This window comes from Augochlora pura, chromosome 6 (genome assembly GCF_028453695.1).
Source record: "Augochlora pura isolate Apur16 chromosome 6, APUR_v2.2.1, whole genome shotgun sequence".
Classification (NCBI taxonomy): domain Eukaryota; kingdom Metazoa; phylum Arthropoda; class Insecta; order Hymenoptera; family Halictidae; genus Augochlora; species Augochlora pura.
Window position 1 is genome coordinate 8,198,716 of NC_135777.1, and position 18,933 is coordinate 8,217,648.

Below are 18,933 nucleotides of genomic sequence, written 5' to 3' on the forward strand. Positions count from 1 at the left end.
GATTTTGTGTGGAATTTTCCGGACAGTTTTGAGGGAAGATGGGTTAAAATTATGTTTACAGTTTCTTGGGCCGTTTGGTTGGAGACTATTATTGGGGGAGGCTTAGTTTTCCTTACCGTGCCTTTGTTTTGGGGTGATAATTGCTCGACGAATGTTGGCCTGTTGTCTCCGGCTTGGTTAAGCCGAGTTAGGTGTGATAATGCTTTGTGCTGTTTGGGCTGATTGCTATTTCTAGGCGGCAGGTATGCTAGTAGGTCCGTTCTTTAATTGCAGGGGCGCCTAGGCTGTAAGACGCTTCGCGATGGCGGGCCCTGTCCTGCTTCGCTCCGCCGTTCCTGCTGTCCCTTCCTATTGGCTGGCTTGGTAGATGTCTTTTTGTTTGTTAAGCTGGCTGATTATTTGGGATTGTGCCTTGTTCTCCTCTGTGAATTTGTCAATTTTTTTACTCAATTCCGCATAACTTGTTTGTAGTTGTTTTATTAATTCAAACACGTTGCACGACTGTTCAGTGTCCCTGGAGCTCGATTCCACTGATTCCATAGATGAAGTTCGACTTTTAGTTTGGTTGGCGGCGTTGTTTTTTCGTGTTTTCGACATCGTGATGGGCGATGTTGTATTTTTCCTTTTTCCCGGTTTAAGTAAGTTTTGCGATATTTTTTCTACATTTTTCTGGTTAAGTGAACCAGATTTTTCCAGAACTATTATGTCCCTAATAAGATCATTAGGGACGGTTGTATTGTTTAAGCTTTTGTTTTGTTGAGTGTTCGTGTTCATCACCTCTTATTTTGGGTGATTATTTTTCTAAACAGCATGACCCTCTTCTGTATGTGTTGTATTGATACGTTGTGGTAATTGTTTATACTGATGGATTGTTCAGTTGTTTTTGTCACCGTTTTTGTCACTGAGTGGTTGAAAACTATTGATGCACTTGAACTTCTGCTTGTCGCTTAATCCTTGACTGCGAGGTTTGTTCGGCAGCGTGCTCGGCGGCCGATGTTAACCGCTCGGTGGTCGGTAGACGAGTGACGCTCTAACCATTCCGCTAACCGATTGAGTTGTAATGATGGGAAACATTTCGGTATATATCACACACGTTACAATTTTTTTGCTCGCTTCATTCGCATTTTCAGGGTTAAAAAATTGTTTGTTTTGATGCAATAACGTTTAAAATTACTTAATCCACACTTGCCGTAAACTAGACAAGTAGTAGCTTCTTTCTGACAGCAAAAAACATCGACACATTGGGTTTCCATTTTTTTTTTGACAATGTTGCAGGCGAGCAAAAAATCTGAGAAAAATTGAGTACACGAGCCGTGATAATAGCTTATCAGGGAATTAATATAAAAATAGCTAATATGTTACTTCTCGAGAAATCTTCAATTTTCCGATTTTTTGGGGGTTTTTCATTTTTGATAATCACAGCTTGTAACTGAAAAGTCTGAAAAAGTTCTATAACATCCGGCTTGATGTCCAAAATAAGCCATATTTTTTTCAAAATTTTAGAAAGCCGCTAAAGGTGGAAAAATGCCGGAAAACCGCGAAATCTAATTTACCCTGTAACTACCCCCACGGACAAGTTACAGGGTTCAAATTTTAAACAGATTAGTTTTTATTGGTCAGATATCGAACGCTATATGACTCATTGAAAAACCTCTAAGGGCAGTTCTGACGATCTTAATCGGCTATGCCCTTTCTAGGTCATTTCACTGTCATGAAGCAAAACACCTACATTCACATCTCTATTGCTCTATTGACTGCAAATTTTCCAAACATAATTTTTTTACTAAATGGCACAATTTACTGGTGTAAGACTAGAAAAATAGATAGTCGAACAATAAGAATCACATCCTAATGATCATTCCTGAATACGCTGTTTCTATGTTGTGTATCGCTAACGACATACATACAAGTGTTACATAATATTCGTTAAAAAGGAAACGACCCAGTGGCATCTCTTTGTTGTAACAATCAATTGATAACAGCTACCTCGGTTAATGAATCACGACGAATATCAAAATGCTCGGGTAATAGTCGTGTATACCTTAAACACTGATTATTACTATCTATCTGCGGTACATCCGGTCAATTGGACTGCTTTTACTTGACGACTCCGCAAACTACGAAAGAACGCTGTTAATTTGGACGACGACGCGCACAGCATTGTCGCTTAATTACAATTGTTATTATCCGTTACTTAGCCGCAGATATCGGTATGTTTCATAGTGGTACGAACATCAATACGTCAAGCGGATTTTAAGCTCTGCTTCGTTTATATCAACGCGGGATTCAAAATCTAATGATTCTGTCTTGAATTCGAAAGCGGTATGCTATGAACATCGAAAGGACTACAAGTGCACTTACACGTCACGCCTGTTACTTGATAGATACACGTTCGCTGATCTGTAGCACTGTGTAAACGAACATTTACAAATTATGGTAAAAATGAAGCTACTGTAATGTACGGCTTGAAAAATGTCTGGTGACTATAATCGAATACGTATAAAACTGTTTTTTTTCGGTTTATTTGAATTTAAAATTGACATATTTGAATAATTTTGTAAAAATTTACACAAATAGTTTGATGTCTTTTAATCGATCGATAGCTATGGCTATTCTACTTGTATTCTTAGCTGTAATTTGAGCATCCAATATTGTTAATAACTTGTTACGTACGGAGATTTTCTCACAACATTTTTCTTTCCTTCTTGAAGGCATACGCGAGATAACGTCGGCGGTGAACGCGGCCCTTTCATTTAAAAATGGTACATCTAATCTACCATATGGGGCGCGAGCTCAATAAGGGTCACACATCCCCGATTCTTAGAACCATACGCGGCGTGATCTGGGTCACGTAGGCCCAGTCCCCACTACCGAATTTTCCAGTTCAACTGCTTATAAAAGGGCTGAGATTTTTCTTCTCAGCGGACAGTTTCAAGTCTAACCACGACGATGAGACGTTTGCAAGATCGAGTTCAGTTCTCTTTCACGCATTTAAAATTACCTAGTACGTATACGAAAGTAATTAGTCCCCGTCGACTTGGTGCGTAAACCAGGGAGCGTGTCTTAGGACCATCGCGATTCATACACTACACTTACGCACTTGTAATAGACTGAAGTTGTTAGATTATATTAGTTTACTTGCAATTCAGTGTACAAGTTTATTTCATTCCATCTCCCAGTTCGAGTAAGTTGTTGGTAACGATCTCACAAAGATACACCTTTACCGCTCGAAGTGTATCTACTAATATTTCTTTTAAAGTTACGAGGCAAAATTAGAGTCAATCCAAAACCCCACTTCCCAATCAGGTAGCGACCCGATGTTGAAAGAGACATCGGCCAGTCCACGAAACCAACTCCCTATCTGGGTGGCGACCCGGTGATGAAAGAGGCACCGGCCAGTCCACGTAATTTCCTCCTAGGCGGCGACCCGTTGATGAAAGAGGCAACGGCCAGTCCGTGAACCAAACCTATCCTCCAGGTGGCGACCCGGTGATGAAAGAGGTATCGGCCAGTCCACGCATTCCTTTCAAAATATCCGCACAAACTCATTTACCTCCGGCCACGTGTGCAGTGGCCCTCAGCTCGTAACAAACTATATCTCAGCCAGGAAAGTAAAATCTTTTCACGCGATCCGAATATAATAAATGAAATAATATAATATTTTACTACGTACTGGATAATTTTGAATGTGACTCCTGATAAGTACACCCCTACGCAACGTTAACAGAAGAAACACATTTTTCTGATCCTTACAGTAATTCTGGCAGTGTAGGTCTCTTATGCGAAGTAGCGTATTCATTACGAATTGCACAGAGGTAATTGTTTAAAGGTAACCCAATTTCTAGGCGGAATTTCTTATACTACGTCTGCACTCAGTAGACAGCTTTTATAAATACCGCACGTATGCTTGGTTACATATCTCATTCATAGTTCAGTATATTTTCATAACAATTGTTATTCAAAGAAGAAGTAGGTGACAGTAGGGACATTTGATGTTAGTTTTAGGGGAAGAAAGATGAAAGCGGGAAAAAATATGAACAAAAATCGGGTTGAGAAAGGTTATTGTAGACGGTATATAAATTATTGCTGCTATTGTGTAAAACAGGATAAGTTTGCAATACATTCTAGTAAATTTTCATACTCTTCAGAAATTAACTTATTGAAATTAAAAACACGATGCAACAGTTTAGATTTAAAAATCGACAATAGAATAACAGAAAAATTGACGCGCTTTTATGCGTATAAGAAACTCCACCATTTTAGACAGCCCTCGGAATTAATGGATTAGAAGATAAGATCTACAGAAAAGAAGTTACTCAATAAATAATCGACTATTTTCTTTATATCGTACGACGTCTTATCTAATCCATATAAATATAGAAACACTTATTAGATATACTATATATATATATATATATATATATATATATATATATATATATATAACCCTCTACGATAAATTATGTAGCATAACTATTCAATTAAAAATGTTTTCATTCAATTGGTACTCATTTAGTAATTTGCGGTTTTACGATTAAAATTATTACTGGTATCGAAAAAAAATTATACAATCTTTAATTATGTAAATAATCTCCGGTAGGTTGTTCTTAGAATAAATTTTGTACAATGTTCCCAAAAAATGTAAGTTGTAAATGAAATAAAATCTGTATGTATTAACAGATTTATGCATAACAAGAGTTCATGCAAATATTTCTCTGCTATTAAAAAGTATTAAATTGTTACGTAATGATACTATTTTACTTCATTAGTAGTCTTTCATTGACTTTCTATGAACACAAATAACCGCAAAATTATTGTTTAAGGTTCGAGTATAGGATTTATCGTCGCCGGTGTTATTGGTGTTTCGTGAGATGTGTCATTTAACATTAATGTGGTGGAGGGCTCCTCTCGAGAATTCTGGCCAGTCCTTCTGCCACCTGGAGGGATGTAAGTCCACCAGGCTAGGAAGAAGAAAAGGAGGGAAGCTGCTTTACCAAGGAAAGCTAACGCCAGCATGTACCTAGAACATCAAACATGAATGTAGTAAGTCACAGTTGGTAACTATATTGATAACAAATTATACTTCGCCTTTACTAGTAGTAACTTTTTTACACAATTATATAAACAGATTTATTTGACAAAAAGTCGACAATTAATCCCAAAGGTAATGAAGTAATAATATCTAAGTTCAAAAGAATTTTTACTAAGGTTTTTAAATTAAAAATCTTTTAATTTTTAACGATTTCAATTTTATACATTTTTGAAAAATGAAATCACTTCTCATTCGTCAATTATTGCGTGAAACCAGTAATAATAAATATACTTTGAATTTTATGCATTTATAACAAATGTGGAGAAAGGGCATAGCCGATTAAGATGGTAAAAACTGCACTTAGAGGTTTTTCAATGAGTCATACACCGTTCGATAGCTGACCAATAAAAACTCATCTGTGCAAAATTTGAACCCTGCAACTTGTCCGTGAGGGTAGTTACAGGGTAAATTAGATTTCGCGGTTTTCCGGCATTTTCCCACCTTTAGCGGCTTTCTAAAATTTAAAAAAAAAATATGGCTTATTTTGGACATCAAGCCGGATGTTATAGAATTTTTTCAGATTTTTCAGTTGCAAGCTGTGACTATCAAAAATGAAAAACCCCAAAAAAATCGGAAAGTTGAAGGTTTCTCCAAGAATTAATATCTGCAAAACTATTTCATTAATTCCCTGACAAGGTATTATCACGGCTCGTGTACTCAATTTTTCTCAGATTTTTTGCTCGCCTGAAACGTTGTCAAAAAAAATGAAAACCCAACGTGTCGATGTTTTTTGCTGTCAGAATGAAGCTACTACTTTTCTAGTTTACCGCGAGTATGGATTAAGTAATTTTAAACGTTATTGCATCGAAACAAACAATTTTTGAACCCTGAAAATGCGAATTAAGTAATCATCTGACGTACTTATTAGTTATCATAAATTACCTGCTCATATATAAATTGTCATAAACGAGGCACGCTCCTCTACCGTCGCAAGTCTCGTTCCACAGAATACAGGTATCATCTATAAGAGCACCGAACACCATCGGTGCTGGTATAGTGCCCAAAATTCTCACTTTGATCCATTGTATGCCCAAAGCGAACGATCTTTGATCGTCTCGAACAACGCGGAGAGTTGCCGACAGCGCTGGCATTGTGCAGAGGAATGTAATGAACATGTTACAAAAAGCTAGTATAATGAATGGCCATAAGTATGAGCAGGTTGTATTGCAGGTGGTGTTGATCGCCTGATAGGCGATGATGTCTGTATTGGACGTCATGTTCATCGGTGGCGCGCGTATGCAGCTGCAATCTAAATATACCTGTCAAATGGGAACGGAGCAATTAATTACAGCAACTAATTGTGGGGTATGAGATAAGAGCGTTTGGGTTATGCGATACTTGGATCGAGTGAGGTGTGAATAAAGAGTGTTTGGACCGTGTGACTGTCCCTCGAAATGAGATGCACGTGCATACGAATCGATGATTGAATGTAGTCGTGTATGAGTGAGTTTTAAGAAAGCAAGAGTGCGTGAGAGTAGACAAATTTTCCCAGTTGAGTGAGAGCGTTGAGAGTGCAAAGACGAACCGTGAGATATTTGGGAGAGACTTGTGTGTAAAGACTATTTTATTTTATTATCTTGTTTTTCCCCTTTTCTGTTATTAAATATTCTGTTAAAATAACTGTGGTTGACCCTTTGTTGTCGAAAATCCCTACATAATTGAACCCTAGAAAATTAAGACCAATTTTATAAATCGTTTGTTCTTTAGAAATATACTATAGAACTATGCAAACATGTTTCCAGTTCCATATGCAACACTATTAATTACAATAATTAGTAAGAATTTAATTTACTACTGTGACTATTCTATTATTCTTGTGTGTCTTTTTGGCACTTTATTTGATTATTTCGTTTGATATCTAGGAGAAAATTCTTTTCCTTCAAGTAAAATTTGTACAGTGTGAAAAGTTTATTGTAACATTACTAAACGATATGAATTTAATAAATTAATATTAAAAAATATACTAGAAAATATCGAATATTTAATTCGTACCTAATCAGTGTTCAAGGAATTACTGGTAATAATTACTTTACTGTAGATAAGGAAATCATTTCAAGAAGCAATTATGCTTTTAGCATTTACTTTAAAGTTGTTTAACTGCGTTTCTTCGTAACATCCAGCATGACAGGGCGAATAGTATGTAATTCCATCGACGCCGCATATTGGATTAAATTCTGATTTCGAGCATCCGCAACCACTGTTGCAAGTGTCATCCAATGAGAAAGTTTTCCTGAAAATTTATCAATTATACATGTTCTATTTTCCAAACCCCAATATTCCTTTGCTAGTATTACCAACTAATTTAAAGTGATTAATTAATTATCAATAGACCGTAAATGTTTTTTATTTCTGTTGAACAGGAACGTAAAAATTAATCATATAGTATTTTTAAAGGTGAAAACTTCTTATTTGTAAGTTAAAAGAGGCAATCAATAATTAAAAAGTAACACTGCAAATAAATTCAAAAGTGTTATGCATTCATATCAAATACGATATACTATAATGTTTATTTAAGTAATATTATTTATTATTAATAATTATTTATGTAACAAGAACCAGTGTTAACAAAATGTAACTTCAATTCAAACATTTGCTTAACTCTAGAATGTATTAATAATTATTCCAAGGGAATTTTATTATGCACAGACCACAAGGAGAACATAAGTAGTTTGTGCTTTCGTCTGTTATCTATTACTTGTGAATAATTATCTTTCGTTTTTAAAAATTTTGAAAGTGCTTTCAAAAAGAAAAAGAAAAAAGTAATTTAGAACATTAGTTAAAAAATAGGTAAATATTGCGAATAAGTAACGTACTCAATTCAACTGTAATATTCATCTAATATTACTGTACCATTATCCACTAATTGAGAACTTTTCTGACATCGATGAACAAATTATCTGTGTCCATTAAAGAAAAAATCGTATTTTTATACGTTGCAAGTTCTGCCAAAAATACAAATTTGTCTTTTGAACAAAACATTTTAAACAGGATTCATTGAAAACATTCTTATGAATAGACGGTGTACATAAGCATAACGTACTTGGTCTGTCCGGAATAAGGGACTGTGACTCCGGCGAAGTTCAGATTCGGACAATTCAGCACGAAGCACAGAGTAAAGGCAATGCAGGATGCAGTAGCCAAAAGGCAGAACTTTAAAATGCCCGAGCAGGGCAAATTAAACCGTTTTATGAGATAACCGCCGAGGAAAGTACCGCCGCCGCCTGCGGGAACTGTAACCAAACCTAGAAACAAAAAAGTTTCATCATTGACTGTGTTACGCAAAATTTGCACTAGTTTTGAAATCCCGCTGAATTCAATAACAAAATCAATATGATCTGCCGAGATTGAAAAGCTTTGAATCACTCACCGGATAAATTTGCTTCTCAATAAGAAAAAACGAAGTGACACTTTAATATTTGCTAACAAGTTAACTGCGAATATATGAATTCACCAAATATAATGAAGTAAACAATCTATCTCACTGTCGCGATAAAATTTCCTACTAAAAAAGGATACAAAAAATTGTAGAAATTCTGTAATTGACATTGTTAAGATTGTCTTACGTCGAAATAAAAAATAATATTTATTTTAAAATTTCGGTAAATACAAGCATTATAAAAATATTTTTAGTCTGCAATTTATTTACTAACAGTAATTACAGCATAAGGATAGAGACAATTTAGCTCTGCATAAAAGTTTGAATTTGTGGGTGACAGAAAAATATAAAGTTCCTTTCGTTGGTATTATAAAGATTGAAATATTTCAAAAAGAAAAATATAGTTTATGGAAACATTTCTGTGCTTTTAACTCTATTTACCTTCACAAAAACTGATCCCCTTATGATAAGTACTGTATAATATTATAAAATTTTCAAATCAGTATTGGGTCTGCAATGTTATAATATTTTTTTATTACTATTATACAATATTAAAATATTTTTAATCAGTATTGTAGAAAGAATTACAGTTTGGAAAGGAAAATCGATTACACTTTATTTTAAAATTAAAGAGCATGGAAGAACTATAGAGAAGCTTTGTAATGAAAAATTACGAATCATTTTGAACAGTTCTCCAAAATGTTCCATGAATTACCGGGCCACGATATCACGAGAGGACATAACATATCATTTGGTCGATGCTGTTTTTTTTAAGCGCTTCGGGTTCTCCAACAAAAAATGACGGCGATTACGGCAACCGGTACAGACGAGCCCGTTTGATTGATTATAACAGAAAGTTTCGATATTATTCACCCATTAGTAGCGCGGCCGAGCTAGCGCTGACGTTGAATTGATTTTCGATCAGCTTTGGGAGAAATGCTGCGAAACCGGCAATGAGCAATCCTTCACTGGCACCTGCCAAATTCAACATGAAAAATCCCGGGTTGCCCAGCAGCTCTGTCAAAGCACGAGGCAGCTCGCGGATTTTCGAAAACGCCTCGATTGTCTCGCTCGAAGCCGATTGCTTCGGTTTCTCGTGGGCCTCCGAGACTCTTTCCTTGGCTAATTCTTCCGAACCTGTCCAGATTCAATGTATACTTTATCTTGTTTAATCATATCAAAAAAGAAACAAAACATGGTTTACCCTCCTGTACTAAAGCAACGTGTTAAGCACGTCTCACAATTCAACGAAATGATCTTTCAACAAGAAAACATCGATGTCCGTAATATTGAAAACTCGAAAAAATTGATCCTATTTGAGAAACAAGAAATTATATTACAATGTGGTGATCTTTGTTTATTAATATTTGTCTTCGTTTTTTTATTTCCATTATTTTAAGTCATGATTCTGATTTCTTTAGAAACTTCAGCCTAAATTATATACATAGTTTATTACGTACATATTAATCTTATTTGCTATCGAAGTTGAAATGAAATATTAATAATTTCTTTAATCTGATAATTAAGCTATAGGGTATAGAATTTACATAGTATCAGAAATGAAGTAGCGGAAAAAATTCGAATGGCTCAATAAAATAAAAAAAAAAACAAAGAAATAGCATTAATTTCAGGAATTAAATGATACTTTATATACAGTGTACCAAAATGATGTTATTTCTGGAAATGGGAAGTTTCTGAGATCATTTGAAGTGACTTTTTCATTATCGAAAATACAATTTGCAGTTTTGTTTACGAGTTATTAACAAAAAGCACTGACCAATGAGAGACGAGCTTGGGTGGTATAAGACAAATCTTGGTTTCGACCGCTCGTTGGATCAGCCTTTTTGTATCAGCCGAACTCGTCTCTCATTGGTCAGTGCTTTTCGTTAATGACCAGCCCTTTATTTCTTGGAAGTAACACAATTTTGGAACACCCTGTATACAATATGTTTCAAGTTCACATAGAAAGGATTTGTCCATATCAGCGAACTGCTAATTGTTTCGGAGAGATTTATCATCAACATCGTATAACGAATTATTAGCGCAAAAAGTTTTAATATAATTGTTCAAGATACCAGGTAACGCTGCCGGGAACGCCAAGATCGGTATTGCGATTATGAAACTGAGTACTGCGGTTCCTAGAAACCCTATCCACCATGCTCCAACCCACACGTTGTTTTCTGGCGTCAAACTGATCCTGAAAACCAGATTTTAAAAGTGAAATCGTTTGTTCTAGATGGAACTTCTTTTGTGCCTTTAAAAACTAATTTTCAGTACAATTTAATAAGGAAGACTAATGACAGTTGTAACATTTTTATTTTAGAACACCATTATACCGAAGCTGCTGTATCGGCAACTGCAATTATTGTACGAACCTCCTACCTATTCATCTGAGATTATTCAGTTATGGTGATTTTGTTACGCATTATGGAATATCCAAGTAATTAATAACATAGCATTCTTAATATGCTCAATCATTCTTAGTATGCTTTTAAATCTATGGTTTCCTTATTAATTTTTTTCTAATTTTTATACGAAAGGATCTAAAAGTTTAATTATTATATTAAATTGTAGCAATTTTTAATTTAAAGATTTAATTATAAATCGTTATTTACTACACAGTTATTAATGTAAATTAACTGTCAGTAACTCTTTAGAATATATGAAATTGCAGATTCAAAACAAGAAGAAAGAATACATTTGCTAAAAAAGCTTTTGTATCACAATTTTATAGCATTAAGGAAAGTTGACTTCTAGATACCGAAAAGTTATTTTCTTCCTTATGCAGCTGTATGTTTCGTATTTATTTGTGGTATGAGATCATTTTAAGTAACTTTTTCCTTAGTGCAATTGCAATCCGTGGCTTTGTTTACGAATTATTAATGAAAAGGTGAGAGGCGAGCTCGGCTGGCACAACGCGGTCGAGCCAATGGTCAGACGCAGCCTACTTCCGCTTATTGGTTCAGTCACTTCGCGCCAGGTAATTTCGCCTCTCATTGGTCATTGTTTTTCGTTAATAACTTGTAAACAAAGCCGCAGATTACTTTTCACTCGAGACATCTGTCTCATTCATTCCCTATTTTATGACTTTTACTCTCGTCGATTCTGCCGGTGTACCAATCTGGCTTTCGTCTGCAAATCCTTACACCGTGTGGCAGTTTGGAAAACCTTTTTTTTCGTCGGAGCATCTCAAATTTCTTTAAAACCTAGTGTCCGTTGCTATGACAATCGACACAGTCTGTGTGAACATCTTCGTGGAGAAGGTCAGTTTCGTTCGAGATTTCGTCCCTATAACTTCACCGATCTTTAAAAAATATTTAAAATTACTTAATAACTTCTCCGTATTTGAAATTAATTGGCCCTTTCCAGGGCCACACAAAATAACGCTGGAAACTTCGGAAACGTGTTAATTGTTGAATAATTCGTGATCAGTGTGGAATAATAATGCAGTGAAAGTGAAAATGAAAGTAAAAGTTAGTGTAATCTGTGCCGTTCTACATAAGTGGATTACAACTTCTGGATTACAACATTTACAACTGAATGGGTGAGTTTTTCATTAATAATATTTGTGAAATTTTTGAAATTAATAAGAAATTCATGAAATTCTTATTTGATGATCGCACGTGGCTTATAGGCGATACGTGGCCGTGGCCGTGGCTCCTGTCACCGAGACGGGCTTCAGTCGGTCCTGCTCGTGTGAAGCAGGAAGCCGGGCATCGCATTCGCGATAACGGCTGGACCTCCCGGTAGAAGACATCGCCCGTGTGAAGCTGAGACCGGGCGGCGTTCCCAAAACAATCGTTCGGGCCTCCTGGAAGCCCCCACTAAAAGACATCTCCCCACGCGATTATAAGACATATATAAACCCACAAGCAATTCAATAAAAGTTCAGTCTGTCAGTACCATAATTAATCTCTGTATTTTTAACCTCCATTAAGCACGTTATACGGTTAGTGACTCCGCGACATAATTAATTTGCGAATTACCGAACGTTCACCCGAGGGTTCCCGTTCGAGGTTGTTGCGGTGCCTGCCCGTGTATACTTCTATTTTATTTCGGGGTTTCCTCCGTTGCGTCCCGTGACACTCGCGTGCGCAGCCAACTTTAATTGTTAATAACTCGTTAACGAAGCCGCGGATTACATTTCAGCAAAGGAAAAGGTTACTTGAAATGACCTCAGGAACCCCCCATTTCCCGCTTTTATCATAATTACGAATCACCCTGTATAACTTAAAATATTATTAGATAGCAATAATAATAATACAACAACGCAATCCCGCAGTGTTACTTATGCTGAAAAATGGAATAGGGTCGTTCTAGTGTTAAGTAATATTAATATCATTAGTAAATAGAAGAATGTTCTTAAATTTTTCTGAAGCTTCGACTATTTTGTATTTAATATACCTATTTTCATCATAAATGTATAAAATCTGAAGTCTAGTAATTGCTATTACAAGAATCAAAATTCTAATTCACCGTTCCACGATCAGCAATCCAATTACGATCATGCAGGGTCTCAAGTGGCACAGAAATAGATCGAAGTTCAAGCAACGCATCATCAATTAAGTCAGCGGTAGCAAAGAACTCAACGGTATCAGTCAAATGAACTCGTATAATTAGCAAGTAACGAAATACGCAACTCCCTCTCGCTTCGTTTATAAATAGCGACCGACGAGTGGGTCAGCCAGGACCAATAACGTCCTTGGCAGTGCAATTACATTTCTCCGGAACATCTCACGTTCAGGCTACTTCCGTCGACCCGTGTCTGAGCAGCTCGTATATGTGAAGCGTTTAATTTTCCAGGCAAATGAAAAGTTTTGCTGGCAGATGCTGCCTCCGCGAACTTGGCCCTCGAGCTACGACGCTCACTTCCAACTACTTTTCTCACTTTCCTGTTCTCTGAGTGATCAAGGCACGAAATTCTTACCGCCACACAGGGGAGTATTAAGTTCACAAAACTGGTCAAAATATAATTTTTAAAATCTTCTGCAAGATGAAAAATTTTAGTTGTCTTAGCTATTGTAATATATGAACAATATTTTCCGTACTAGCATATTCATCTTCTGTTTATGTATTTATGTAGCAGCCTTCTTGCACTGAAACTCAAGGTTTATGTTATACTCACTTTTCTCTTCGCTTGCTTTTGGAAATGTCGCTTACTTATTAGGCTAATTTATAATTAATGCAGAAATTATGTTCATCTTTTTCTAGAAACACTTTTTAGACAGGTTTACGTTGCAATTCTCAGCAATTTTCACATTTTAATTGTTCCTCTGTTCAAAATTATTGGAGTCTGAAGACGCCTTATTATTTATTGTGATATAGGTATAGAGCCCAGATGTTTCCTTTTGCATTATCACAAAACGGCAAAAGTGTCTGTTAACAATGCAAAGAAAATTGGCTATGAAAGGTGTGCCAGTAAGTAATATTATATGATACATTTTGCTAGACTGTTATTGATTAAATGGAACAAAACCAAAATATAAAATTGTTTTGAATACTTTGCACCCAGGTGTTGGCGACTTGTCAATGACCGCGCGTGGTCCAAGACCCCCTGGAAGGATTCGCGGTGCCACCTCCTCGGTCCCCAAACGTCGTCCCTTGCGACTCCGCGTCACTGCCATGGTCCCGTCGCGATTGGACAGCCCTTTGCGACACCCACCCTTGAGTCGAAGGGGTAGGGAGGACCGAGGTGACGTCGAGGGTGACTTTCGGTCTTCCCGGCAGAATAGAAAGAACAGTTAAAGTTAAGAATAAGATTTAGAAAGATTAAGAATAGAAAGAACAGTTAAGAGCAGTTAAAAGGTTAAGAATAAGAATAAGTTAAGAACAAGTATTAAAATAAATAAGTTCAATCTCCGAACAAGTGTTGGTCGATTCTCCGATTTCGAACAAGAACCCGCATCTTTCTTTGGGAAACTCTCCCGTTGTGTCGTGGCAACATAACAACTATTATTTGCATTTGTAAAGTGTTCCGTCCTACAACAGAATTATGCCTATCAATTAGTTTCTAGCCCTTCTTCAAATTCCGGATTTTCCAATTTAGAAGGCCATTACTTTAGTGCCCTTTTTATATCGCGAAGCTCATTAAGAAATCGAATTTAACTAAATCGGTTTATTAATATAGCCGATAGTAAAATAATTTCGCCGAAATTAGTTTTCCCGGTTTATGGTAGGGTAGCCAGATGGGCCGCGCCGGCCGCTCGCTTGGGTTTCGGGGACCTACGTCTCTAGCTTGGGTTTTCCCGGTCCTACGTCACCGCGAGGCCCGGCCCCTCTGACTTCCTCTCCACCTCACCGGTAACCAATCCGCGTTCGAGCTTTCTTTCCGAGAAACTATAAAAAGGGTACAAAACTTGTAATTTCTAGTATTCTTGATTATCCGTCGTGTTATTCACAAGTATTCTGACTTCTGCAGTATTCTTGATAATCCGCCGTATTATTCGCAGCAAGTATTCCGTTATTCGCAGTATTTCTACAACGAAAGTATTCTATTTTCCGCACGTATTCCTATTTCACAAGTATTCTGGATTTTCCGACGTAACACAAGTATTCATCATCGCTCGTATAGCGACAAATCAACATATTTTCAACATCGTCTCTCATGCAGCCAGAGTCGGGTTAGATACATTCAACTTCCAACTTAAACCATCGAACTTAGTCTATAGCATTCAAGTTCAGTCTTCAAGGTCCGGACACGAAACACAACGATCAACTACTACATTCCTGCAGTTCGACTTCGTGGTCACTGTAGCAACGCATTTTATACGCAAAAAAGAAAACAACTGTTCACCTTTAATTAGACGGACAGCGGGACTAATCTATTCCGTCGCACAGCGCAATCGGCCTTACAACCCAATAGATAGTTTATATCGCGGAATATTAGTACCCGAGGTGTTCACGCAGGGCACCTCCCCAACACAAAGAATAAATAAATATTAAGAAACATGTAGAAGAGTCTGAAAATAATCAAAAGCATAAAATAACATGGAAGACTACGTGGAACTATTAAAGACTATTATAAACTGTCGCAAAGTATTGAAAACAATTAAAAAGTACGAAAAAAAAATTATAGAAAATGATAAAAGAAAGAAAAAACAATTAAAAGCTATTCAAAGCAATTTTATACATTGACTTTTTCTCATTTAATAATGAACAATCTTATTATAGTAGCATTTAATATGCCTTGTTTTCATCCATCCACCACAGTACAAAAAATAATGTAAAAGATTAATTATTATATTTTATTTTTGCATTGTTAAGGAAAACGAAGCGAAGAGGAAAATATGTACATAAATAAAAATGTAATACTTATACACTGTCGCTCATATAATCTGATAACACAGATAAAAAAAATTGTTGCTTGCAATAAAAAAAAATGCAAGCTTTGAAAAATTATGATTTGGTCGGCGAAACGTCCAAGCGAGTGCGATGGAAAAATGTAACTCGAAATCGCGACCATTTCGCCGGAAGTACCCGGAAATGCAGCTCTAGCCTACCCATCAAGTATGAATCGCCTGTTTTGTTCCTCCTGTTATTTCGTTTTACTTTTTCGGTGAAAAACCTTGTCCAGCATTTTATTGTATTTACACGTCCCAGATTCCCAACTTCCGTTATAACATCGAATTTAAACGAAAGATACAGGTCCTGCGAGTCTGTTTAATAATGACAGTTACATGGTGCTTCGCTTATGAGATTCTTTGCTGTTTAATAAAACGTTGTTGGAAATTCTGGGAAAGGGTGCACGTTGTGTACCAAGCTGTTTTTACTCAACTCAATGCACTGAACATTTGATATTTCACTAAAATTTGATATCTCATATGTAATTATTACTTATCGTACATATAGGAGTGTACAGGAGTGTACTCCTTCGTACACGAAGGAGTTCATTTAGTTTTTAGTCGTAGTCTGACTTTCAGTCTTGTTCGATCCTGCTACATACACGGTACTTTATCCTGCAGACTCTCATAGCCTGTACCACGAGCTGTAATAAATAAAACTCTGCGTCCACAAAGTGAGAGTGGTAAATTGTATTATATTCTCTCTATCCACCTCAACGGCTTCATAAGTAAACAATAGATTGCAGCACTTACATTGGCCACGAAATGATTAATCAAAATAAGAAAAAATTAAATAGGAAACTAAATATAAAAATGAAATCAAATGATTAAATATTAATGCTACTTTATGTTTCAATTTCATTGCAATAAAAATTGTGCTTTGCATTAATAGTAGAACTATTATTTTCTGCAACTGATTTACAAAAACCTTATTTACCTCAATTTTAAGGACAATAGACTTTTACACGTATTAGCGTCGAATTATAGGTTCCATATAAAATGGTTTGCATTAGACGAAACTGGAATAGAAGGAACTTCTTATTTTTAATGTGAAAATAACTTCGAAGGTGAATTTACAAAATTAACACATTATCGTATTATTAAATTAGCGGATTGACATAAATTATAGCATGTTTACATCAATTGAAATGTAATTTTCGTTACGTCAATTCGATTTATCTTATGTTATATTTTCGTAATCGTTCATAATTAATAAGGTTGAACGGTTAACGAATGTGCAAAAGGAAAGTTGACTTTAAAGTTTCTGATTCAATGCGTTAGTTGTTTAATTTTATTTCAATCTTCATATAACTCTTTTAGGTAGCTTCGAAAGGCATTCATCAGCTCGTTTAGTAGTTGGAAATTGAATGAATATGCACTTCCAATAGATTTTTCAGTGACAACGAAAGGGAGATTTAAATTCGTTGATTATTCGAATCTTTTAATAGCGAAACACGACTGAGCATAAAATGTGAATAGCGGTCCTTCCTTTTAATTTCAGTCTTCTTCGAACCACTTCTTGTTTCGTTGCCCCTCCCGTTTTTATCTTTTGTCTTTTCCCGTGTAGGCCGTTGCCATAATGATTTTTCAACTCCTCAAACTTTCCAGAGGAATAGCGTGATTCATTAATCTGGATAAAATTGAAGTCGACGAAGCAGCATCATAGGATTAAGTTTAAAACGGGGATGAGAAATTGATTAATAAACATCCCTTAAGCCCCGGCTAGTATCGTCAAAATGCGTAGTGAAAAAAAAACTCATCAGCAATTTCGACGGGTGAAATCGTTCCGAATTTGATCCCCGTGTAGCAGCAAATAAAGAAAAAAACTAAGGTAAATAAACGTGCGACAGGAGTGTAAACAAATGTGCGACAGGAGTGTAAACAAATGTGCGACAGGAGTGTAAACAAATGTGCGACGGATACACAAAGAGCGCTTCAAAATATTAACGTAAATAACAATACAATTTCTTTAACCCTTTGCACTCGAATGGTGACTCTGAGGCACCACTAAAATTATTACAGCACGTTCCAAAATAATTTTTATATTCTGAAAATTTAGATTTCCAAAAATTACTAAAAGTACAACTATTGTTGCATGAGTTATAAAATTCAATTTCATAAGCATAAAATAAATTTTTATTATATAAAGTGGAAATGCTGTATGTCGGAAAAGTTATTTTAGAATTACAGTTAAAATGGCTTCGAGTGCAAAGGGTTGATGTGCACACGTAGCCGGAGTTAAATAAATTTTGTGGATATTTATTTTTGTGGTTTCTTGTATTTCTTTATTTATTTCTAATCGCAGATTTTAATAGCAAAAAAATTAGGTTTTGATTCTATTTGGAAGGAATGGATAATATTCACATTTAGGGGTAATTATAAATTCCCTTCGCCAAGAAACGATCCAAGCCCGGTGCTGCTCATTGGCTCGGTTGCCTCATGTTAGCTGATCTTGTTCCTCATTAGCCAGTGTTTTTCGTTAACAACTCGTTAACGACGCCTCGGAGAAAATTCTTGTAAAGGAAAAAGTTATTTCAAATAACTTCAGGAATTCCTCATTTCCTTATTGTGACTAACTTTCAAGACATCCAGTATATGAAATCTTCGTAATGAGTTCGATCTGTTGTTCAATAATGCAAGAGATTAACTAGAATAAGAGCAATTATCTATCTTTGTACAACTTCTCATTTTAAATGATTATATCTAATCAAATTGATTAGAAAATTCGTTTTAACGAAATTAAACCAAGAACATTAGTAATGTTCTATAATATAAACGCTCCCTTGCATTCTACAAAATTGCACATGGCACATATGCATAGAGACCCATAGTTTAGTCAAAGATCAAAAGACCAAAATATATAACTTTATTCACGTATAGCCACATCGGCACATTTCCAAACGGAATAACCTTTTTAAGATTTGTCCAAATGACAAATTTTTCGAGGTAGTAAACCGACTAGTTTTCTACAGAATGATTCCACAGGAAATTCAGATTGTAATTGATTGGAATGATACGAATTTAAAAAATACTAACAAAAGTAGTAGCAAAATTAAACAAAGGTATTTAAGTCATTATCTAGTAGATTAATCTTTCTATCATATGAAAATAGAATTCGAGTAATT

At 35.7% G+C, this 18,933-nt stretch overlaps 1 protein-coding gene across 9 annotated transcripts in view; it reads right to left on the bottom strand.

Annotated features, from left to right (window-relative positions):
• Positions 1-237: 237 nt before the first annotated feature.
• Oatp26f (Organic anion transporting polypeptide 26F) overlaps positions 238-18,933 on the bottom strand; it is a 107,350-nt gene continuing 88,654 nt past the window's right edge. For 7 of the 9 annotated variants that reach the window (XM_078182090.1, XM_078182082.1, XM_078182083.1 and 4 more), the window contains 6 exons: positions 10,544-10,665; positions 9,342-9,605; positions 8,133-8,334; positions 7,175-7,322; positions 5,975-6,351; positions 4,438-5,020 (listed from right to left, as the gene is read on the bottom strand). In XM_078182090.1, coding sequence (XP_078038216.1) covers positions 4,819-5,020; positions 5,975-6,351; positions 7,175-7,322; positions 8,133-8,334; positions 9,342-9,605; positions 10,544-10,665 — 1,315 coding nt within the window. In that variant the 3' untranslated portion in view covers positions 4,438-4,818. Of the gene's footprint in view, positions 1,043-4,437; positions 5,021-5,974; positions 6,352-7,174; positions 7,323-8,132; positions 8,335-9,341; positions 9,606-10,543; positions 10,666-18,933 lie in introns of those variants that run through there. The other 2 variants (XM_078182088.1, XM_078182089.1) reach the window with 2 other exon arrangements.